The sequence below is a fragment of the Lutjanus erythropterus genome, chromosome 6, assembly GCF_056507025.1.
Source record: "Lutjanus erythropterus isolate fLutEry1 chromosome 6, fLutEry1.hap2, whole genome shotgun sequence".
Taxonomy (NCBI): Eukaryota; Metazoa; Chordata; class Actinopteri; order Lutjaniformes; family Lutjanidae; genus Lutjanus; species Lutjanus erythropterus.
Genome location: NC_139322.1, coordinates 38,001,460 through 38,010,069, shown reverse-complemented (window position 1 = coordinate 38,010,069; position 8,610 = coordinate 38,001,460). Strand labels below are relative to the sequence as shown.

At 38.0% G+C, this 8,610-nt stretch overlaps 1 protein-coding gene across 1 annotated transcript in view; it reads right to left on the bottom strand.

Moving 5' to 3' along the window:
- Positions 1–658: 658 nt before the first annotated feature.
- The window catches only part of sdcbp2 (syndecan binding protein (syntenin) 2), a 33,957-nt gene continuing 26,005 nt past the window's right edge, over positions 659–8,610 (bottom strand). The window contains exons 6-9 of the mRNA XM_084721834.1: positions 7,195–7,370; positions 4,331–4,502; positions 3,719–3,810; positions 659–1,433 (exon numbers count right to left, since the gene is read on the bottom strand). Coding sequence (XP_084577960.1) covers positions 1,379–1,433; positions 3,719–3,810; positions 4,331–4,502; positions 7,195–7,370 — 495 coding nt within the window. The 3' untranslated portion in view covers positions 659–1,378. The remainder of the gene's footprint in view (positions 1,434–3,718; positions 3,811–4,330; positions 4,503–7,194; positions 7,371–8,610) is intronic.

Sequence of the window (8,610 nt, the reverse complement as noted above, 5' to 3'; positions counted from 1 at the left end):
AGTCAGGGGCTAATGTTTCCTTTTGCCTGAGACTAATTCAGTGTGCATCTAAATATTGATAACCCAGGGCTAACTTACGCCCAGGGCTATATAATGCACTTTTGCTAGCCCTAAGTTAAATGTCTTTTGGAACACATGACTAATGATTACAATCTAAAACGTTGCGTGATTCTTCTTTGACAGCCTTTATGCCTTCTTCAAACTGGCACATTTTAACCCTGTGCTTAGTCAATTCTCAAGGGATAACCCTGCACCGGAGCAGAATCAGCAAACCCTTGGATAAAGTCGGGGTTAGCCCACTATAAAATGTGCCAGATTTATGCCAGTGTGAGGCTAATAGCTCCCTTTGCCTGGGGCTAAGAAGTTTCTATAAATGCTTATAGCCCTGGGCTAAGTGCAGCGTGAAAAGGCCTTAGTGTTTGTGGACAGGGCTAAGTCCCAGCTGCATAGGGCAACAAACATCTACTGCTGCCCCTTTCCCTACACTTTACCCTGGAATGTGCACACAGTGTTCCCAGTACCTACAAATTCAACACATTTCCCCACAGAGACAGGAAGTGTGTTACAATTACACATCGCCATCTCGTTGAGAAGCTGGAAGTCTCACTTAAAAGTTAGAATCCGGGGTCCAGAAATGTTGGGTTTCCACAAAAAGAAAAAAATAACTACTCTCGATGCCAAAATCAACATTAATTTTCACCAAAATATGGTATAAACTAAAACCTTTGCTAAAACCTATTAGTTTTACTGGCCAAGTAAAAATGACTGTACACTGGAATCTAGAATCAAGTCAGCAAACGTTTTCACATGAGGCCCCAGGTGTTAGTTCAGCTCAGATTATTTATGCACACACATTAGGGGCCAAGTGCAGGGACTGGGAGCACAGCCGTAATCTACATGGTAGGGCTCTGATGACTGACTGTTGACTTTTACAGCATTTTGACAAGATGAAACGTCACGTGCCAAATGATTCAACTCCACGATGAGGAGGAAGCTCTGGAATCATGATAGTGTACATGGCTTAAAAAAAAACATTTTGTACTGTCCTTGATCTCAAATACAAAACAGGAAAATGGACATGTAATACTTAGACTACGAGGTTAACATATAAAAAGAACTAGACGTGTCAACAGATGAGGAGAATGTAGAAAAGGTAAAGAATATATCAAACTGAAGAATAGAAAAAAAGGCATTTTCAGATTATGTTAAGGATGAGAAATGGCGCCAATGATGATTGTGACGCAGGAGGTGGTTTGGTATGAAGACAGAAAGAGAGACAGAGAGAGAGAGAGAAAGATGAGTGAGGAAAAGAGAGAGAGCAAGAGAGATATGTCTGTATTGAAGACATCCTGACAGCTGACAGTCCTCCTCCTGGTCCTCACACCTCAGGAACAGAGTGATCCATGGCTGACCGCAGGAGACCAGTGGACATCCTGGAAAAAAAAAAAACAAAAAAAAAAAACAAATAAATAAAATAAGTGTGTCAGTGAAAAGGGAAGTCCATCTACACACAGGGTTCATTCAAGGTCACTTTCAGGCTTCTTGTTGGGTTTAGTTGGTGTGGACCATGAAACATAATGTTGCCTTTTAGTTCTGGTCCATTTCCTGTTAACATCAGCCGTGTTTACATCCAAAGGTACAGCAAATTTTAACAGAAATTTGAATAAATCAAGACAAGAAATTGCAGAAGAAGAGGGCACAACAAGATGGCGTAATTAAAAGAGCGCTGGTCAAACTTCAAATGCTGAAAATCAATGTACAAAACAGAATGGAAATATGCAGTGTTTGTGAGTTTCATGGATTAATGCAAATATGGTTCCATCAGATGTGTGTGTATTATAGAGCTGTGGGAGGCATGAGGAGACTGCCGGAGTGGAAACGGCTCATCGGTCATGTGAGTTAAATGTTCGCTACATCAGAACTTATTCGGAATAGTGTTTTCATTTCCCCTTAAGCGCATTAAGGCTGCCTTAAACTACCTCAACCAAGCGTTAGAACTATTTTTTGGGATTTTGCCATTTTCATTAGAGTACACACAAGTACAATGTTATTATTAGCACTGTATCGTATTTCACTGTAAAGCCTGATCATTTCCATTTACACTGATGCCACGTTTGTAAGAGTCCTGCATTTGTGGGATGAGCAGCACAGCTGATTATGTGGGTGGGTTCCCAAGTGAAATGTGCCAAATTTCCCTGCCAATGTCAAACAGTGTATTCTCCTGTTGGTGTGGACTCTGTTGTTTTGAGTTGTTTTGGGGGATCAGATGATTGGCACCTGATTGGTAGCACCTAGAGCACCCTGTGGATCCTGCTGGGTGCTGCTCTCTACCAAGGCGGTCATTTGGTGTCTGCTCCAAGCATTGGTATGCCATGTTTGTGCAATCCTGATAAAGCCTGTGGAAGGCCTTCCATGAAACCGGTGATGTCAAAGACAGGCCACAAAGTGGCCGTCTCAAGAAGACAACGCCCCAGGAAGAGTAGTTCATCACCCTTAAATCACTGAGGAACCATAGGCTGTCTGTTCCTTTTTACTGATAGAGAGTTCAATCAGCCAGTTCCCCAAGCAGCTCAGACAATAGAGTCAACACCAACAGGAGAATACACTGTTTGACATTTGCAGGGAAATTTGGCACATTTCACTTGGGACCCCACCCACATAATCAGCTGTGCTGCTTATCCCACAAATGCAGAATCCTTACACATGGGACATCATTGTAAAGGGAAATGAACAGGCTTTCCAACAAAATAAGATGCACTGCTAATAATACAGTGACAACACAGATATGTCAAACCAAACACTAATTTCCAAACTATTTTGGATGAGTTTATGTTGAAAGAAACATGGCTATTGACCTGTTACTAACAAAAGAAAAAGGAGTTAACATTAAGTCCTATGAACTGACTCATTGATTGGATAGTTCTGGTGACATCATCATGCATCATCAGTGCTACATGAATCCATACATGAAAAGACAATAGAAAATAATATCTGAATTGTTATTGTACACGTACAACAACACTTGTGATGTTATTTAGCCAATAAATAATAAAAGGCAGAACTGTCAAGAAGAGGATAATAACAGTAGCATTAAACACTATAAGAACAATAAAAGTAATATCAAATATCAATTAATGGTGACTGACAGCAGGTCATGCATCACTTTAATGTACTGCATGTGTAGTTACTGTGCCATCACCTCATTTTGTATTACATTGACATTAAATTATAAACTGTATGATTTATGGACTACTGTTCTAAAGCCTCAATTTTGGCTGAATGGATTTTTTTGGAGCCACAAGTGACCATATTTGGACAAGAGTGTGGAGGTGGGGAGGATGATCATTGCTATAGCTCTATCCTGGCTGGATCTGACTGAGAAAACGAGGACACGCCACGGCCACGACTTGTCAATCACGAGGCTATTTTATTCTAAATGGGACCATAATTTGCAAAATGAACATTGTGCTGAATTAAAGAAGATCATTACCTTATTAGGAAAATGTTTACTGAGGTAATAAACCACATGAGAAGTAGCCTCATTTTCTTAAATACAATCTGACTTCTTTTTGCAACCAGTGAAGTTGCCTCCTGCTGGCTACTAGAAAGAATGCAGGTTTGAGGCATTTCCCCACTGGCTTCACTTTTCAGACTCGGAAGCTACATCCACCTATTATACTGTCTATGCACTAGATTAATTAAAATGCCCAAGTCCTACCTCTTAATCATGTGTTCATAGATGAACTTTGGCATGATGGTGATGGTCATGGCAGTCGGAGAGGTGGTCAGAATGTCCTTGATCTGAGAATCCTGAAATTTCCACACAAGAACAGTGATGAGAATCAAATTTGAGGTTTTTAGGAGCTAGCTGAGGAAAAAATAAACATTTAGGCCTAAAAGATATCCACAGTTGTCATCACAGAGCAGGATGTAGCTACACAGGTACCACAGAAGACACTGGACTAAAAGTTAACTGTGGCTACATTACCGATGGGAACTAAACACATTTTTACTTCACATTTGTACAGACTTGGTGGTGAATGCTGCACTTACTTACAAATGCCGCATGTTGACACGTTACATTACACTCTGCCAGTATGCAAGCAGCCATGACGATGAAAAATTAAAATTAGCCACCAAACATTTGATAAGCATCACAGATGTTTTGTATGTATTCAAATTTTTAGGTTTGTAGTTATGTAACATCCGTGACATTCATCTTATCATCTTGTTAACAATACACACAGTATTTTGTCATATAATGATCACCTAGTAAACAGTTTATATCCATCAATGACTGGACTATGTGGTGGAAAGACAAGTGTCTGACCTTGAGTCCAATAACGTTTTGTCCGTTGATTTCACAGATGTAATGCTCAGTCAGCAGGCCGTTGCGGGCGGCAGAGCCATCCTTGACCAGTGAGGTGATTTTACCATTCTTGTAGATGAATCCCACGTGGCCTGAGCTGTCTTTGTGCATGGTGACGGTGCGCTGGAATGGCCTAGAGACACACACAGGGACACACACAGGAGACACACGCAGAGGGATTAGGGATCCACGGGTGTGAAGCTCTGGTTTTAAAAACTAAAACTTACATGATAGAACCTACATTTATTATTCACTCATTCTTGAGAATTTGAGCAAGGAGGGGGGTTGAATTTTACTCTTCAATAATGCTGGAAAAATATACTTCAAAAGATAAAACTCCTGGGTATTAAACTTTGTAGCAGGTCAACCTTCTAGTGATTACATTTTTTATCAAATGTAGACGTCAACTCCAGCAGATGGAAAATCTGATGAGGTTGACAAAATGTTCATTTCACAGCACAGTAGTAAGTAGTAAGTAGTAAGTAATGTTAATCAAAATACACATTTTTAAATCATAATTCTTATTTAGCTTTAATTTAGAAGGACTACAGAGTTGACATGCTATGATTGAGACACATTTAATAGCATAATTATTTAATGAATTTGTTAAAAAATCAAGTTTATCAGTGCTTAAGCAGTATTTCTGACTTTTTTAAACCAGGAAGTGAGACAGGGGTCCTTAGGGTATAGCTAACCCTTTTTATGCTTGATTAAATCATGTTTTTCAAAAATCTGAAATATCTGTTAGGAATCTGGGATACAAATTTAAAGAGCCAACATTGGAATTGAAAAAATCTATTTAAAACAAAATGATTATAGTAGCACATGTTTATACCTATGTTATCAGTAGGTATTGTTAGTTTTTTGAAGTGTTAGAAGTTGTCTGAAGTTGTTTGAAGTCTTGTCTAGGACAACGGTGTTTTCTGGCACAGAGCAAGTTCAGAAATTCTCAAAAAAAATAAAATAAATAAAAATTAATTAGAGTGTTGGTGTTAATAATTTTTGTTTTTTTTTGGAAGGATATTGTTTGTCCCAATTCTAAAGAATCAATGAATTATGATTAAAAAACATGGAAAACTCCAAATGCAAGATAACATGAAACTCTGTGACAATGTTCATGAAAACAAAACTAAAAGCAGAACTGAGCAGCAAAGTGCAGGTGATGGAACAACCAGCAGAGGGCGCCAAGTGTTTCATCTTCTAATTAAAAGCTGTGATACTGTTCAGATAACAGATGTCAGATAGAAAATGTCACCTGTTCAACATCAATCAAGAGTTTTTTTTCTGCAAATTACTGGTTCCCATGTTTAGATATAGGAGTCATGTTTGGCTCATCAGGCAGCAGCTTCTTAACTATTGCTCAGGTAAACTCAAAAGCTGGAGAAGTTGATTCACCAAACTTCTTCGTTAAAATCTATTGACCTAACTTCAAAAGAGTTGTATTCTACTCTACACCCCAAATCCTGACAATAAGAACTCAGTATCTACAGTGCAGTGCCCAAAATGGACTTTTTTGTCCATCGACCAAATGGCTAGTGTTCATAATGTTCATATTTCACCAGCCACTCAACAGATCACCGTTGTTTTTTTGGCTGGTGAGTGAAGCAAATCTGCCAGACACTTGCATATTTTACCAACATTTGGCTGGTGGCTGGTGCCAATTTTGGGCCCTGGAATGTAATAGATAATAAAATATGATAAAGCAGTTTGCACATTAGACAAATGGATGCTGAGTAGTTTATAGATCAATGATAAACCACAACTGTTCCACATCACGTTAAGGACAAGTCAGGGATACAGATGACATCTGAACACTGAAACATGAACCACTGAGGACACATTAATCCTATATAGAGTTACATTCTATATTTAAATGTGCATTATATTTTCATCTAAAACAAAATGCTTCAGACATTCAGAATAAAACAATAAAAGCAAGGGTACAACCCTGTGTAATTAAATCTCTTAAAAATGAAAACTTTGATGAAACATGTCCATTAATACCTTCTTTCTATGACAAAAAGGAGACTGAAATGATATAAAAAGTAACTATAGAAAACAAAAATGTACATTTAATTACAAAAAGAGACTTAGAAATGTCCTGCTGTTAAAAATATTTAATTAGTGATACTGATCACTATCAGAAACTGTTCACACTATTAAACATGGCAATTACTGTATAATTTCTATATATTTATATGTGCAATTTTTCAACACAAATATTTAAAGCTACTACAAGGAGTTTTTAACTGATTTATAAAACGGGCTAAATTTATTACTGATGCCTCTATATGACCTACATAAGCAGGACAAGCATTTTGGAGACAAGACCATCTGCAAGATGACTGGTCATTTCTTTATAGTTGTTCTTAATGCCTGCCACCGGGTCAGATTCTCCTTAAAATCAGATGAAACATGCCTGTGTTTACATTTTCCCAGAATAGATTACAATTACAGTAGCTCATTGAAAACAAGTAGGGGGAGATTTTTATTTTTATTTCATTTTTTGACGTTACATTTTGTCCAAAGGAGCCTCCAAATTCAATACAACACAAAAGTTCATTGTAGTAGCTTTAAAATGTATCTGTGATTTTGTTTCGTTTGTATCTTGACTGTGTGCCCTTTATCTTTTGGTTGTGGTTTTCATATAAAACATTACACACCCTACCACACCCTCACACATACTTTTACATTTCCTTCAGCTGTTTTTTTATGCGTATGTGACACAAATAAACTAACCTAAACACTATGACAAAATTTCCTGACAGTCCTGATAGGGGGTTTTGGACACACTGTCATGGCCTTGTGTATTAAATGCTCCTCACCTGTCCCTGACCACGAGCTCGATGCGGGTCTCTGCCGCGGCCTTCAGGGCCTTGTGGGCCTTGTCTACACTCCAGCCGGCACAGTTCTGTCCGTTGATCTGAAGGACCTGGTCCCCAAAACGCAGCCCGGCCAGGGCCGCAGGGGAGTTCGCCTGCACCAGCTGCACAAACACTCCCTGAGACATGAGAGAGGAAATGGACAAAACTTCTAAAATGAGTCCAAGAAATGGAGGAAGAGAAGAAGACTGTGGAATGTCATTTAAGTCACTATACCTATGAAATAAATAAATACAGCTCTGAAATAAATTGCAAAATATGTAAATAAGACATTTGGGTTCAATAAATAAAAATAGATATGTTTATATTTAAAAAATCATTTTCCAAAAATGTATTTTATTTCTTTTTCTTCTTATTGCCTCATTTATTAGAGTATTTATTTACTGAACTATACTGACTCATTTATACTTCTATATTTAATTAGATATTTATTACCTTGTGTATTTATTTGAGGATTTATTTCATGCTCATATTTAATTATTTATATAATAATGATCAAAATGGCTTTCCAAAGAGGACAGATGCTTTTGGTGAAAAGAAAACAAAGAAGCAACTCAAGAGAAAGGGGTCAGGGGCACAGAGAGGAAAGAGGAGCTGAAAGCTTCATAAAGCAAAGATTTTAGAATAGATAATGTTAGATATTTGAGACAGTGAAATGTACTCAACAAAACAAACTAAAAGAAGGCTTGTGTCTAAACAACTCTTTCAAATGAATTGGTCAAGCCATTTTACTCGATTTCCATGTAATATGATTAAATCATCTGACTGGACTGCTGTCCTTAATTTTGAGCATTCAGCACCCATGCTAAGTCAAATGTGCTGTGTCATTTCAGCAGATCATCTACCACCAACACACTGAAACTTCTCTTTTTGCAAATCATTTCGGTCATTTGCAAGGTTACTCACTGTTTTCCCACACGCATCCCAAGAACATTCAAATGGTTATGAAAATGGGGCTGCTGCACATCTTAGATCATTTTAAGGTTGTTTTCAACGGCTCGACCAGTCAGCAGTGTCGGCAGTAATTGTCTCCTCATGGACAACTCAGATGACTTAAGTCAACATCATCAAACACTCATGCTTGTGTAACTATTCATACCAACAGAGTACTTCCTGTTTGTGTTTCATAATAGGTGTTTTAATGTCAAAGCAGCAGTCAACCTTATCTAACAACCAAAATGAATGTTAGCAACTGGGGTTGTATGAGGTACTTATCGATAGCCAGTGTATTACACAATCAAGGAGTGCCTGCACAGAAGCTAAGTAATGAACTGCAATGCACAGTGCCAGCAGAAAAATTTATTTTAGCCACTTAAAAGGGACAGTTCACTCCAAAATCAAAACTACGTATGTTTCCTC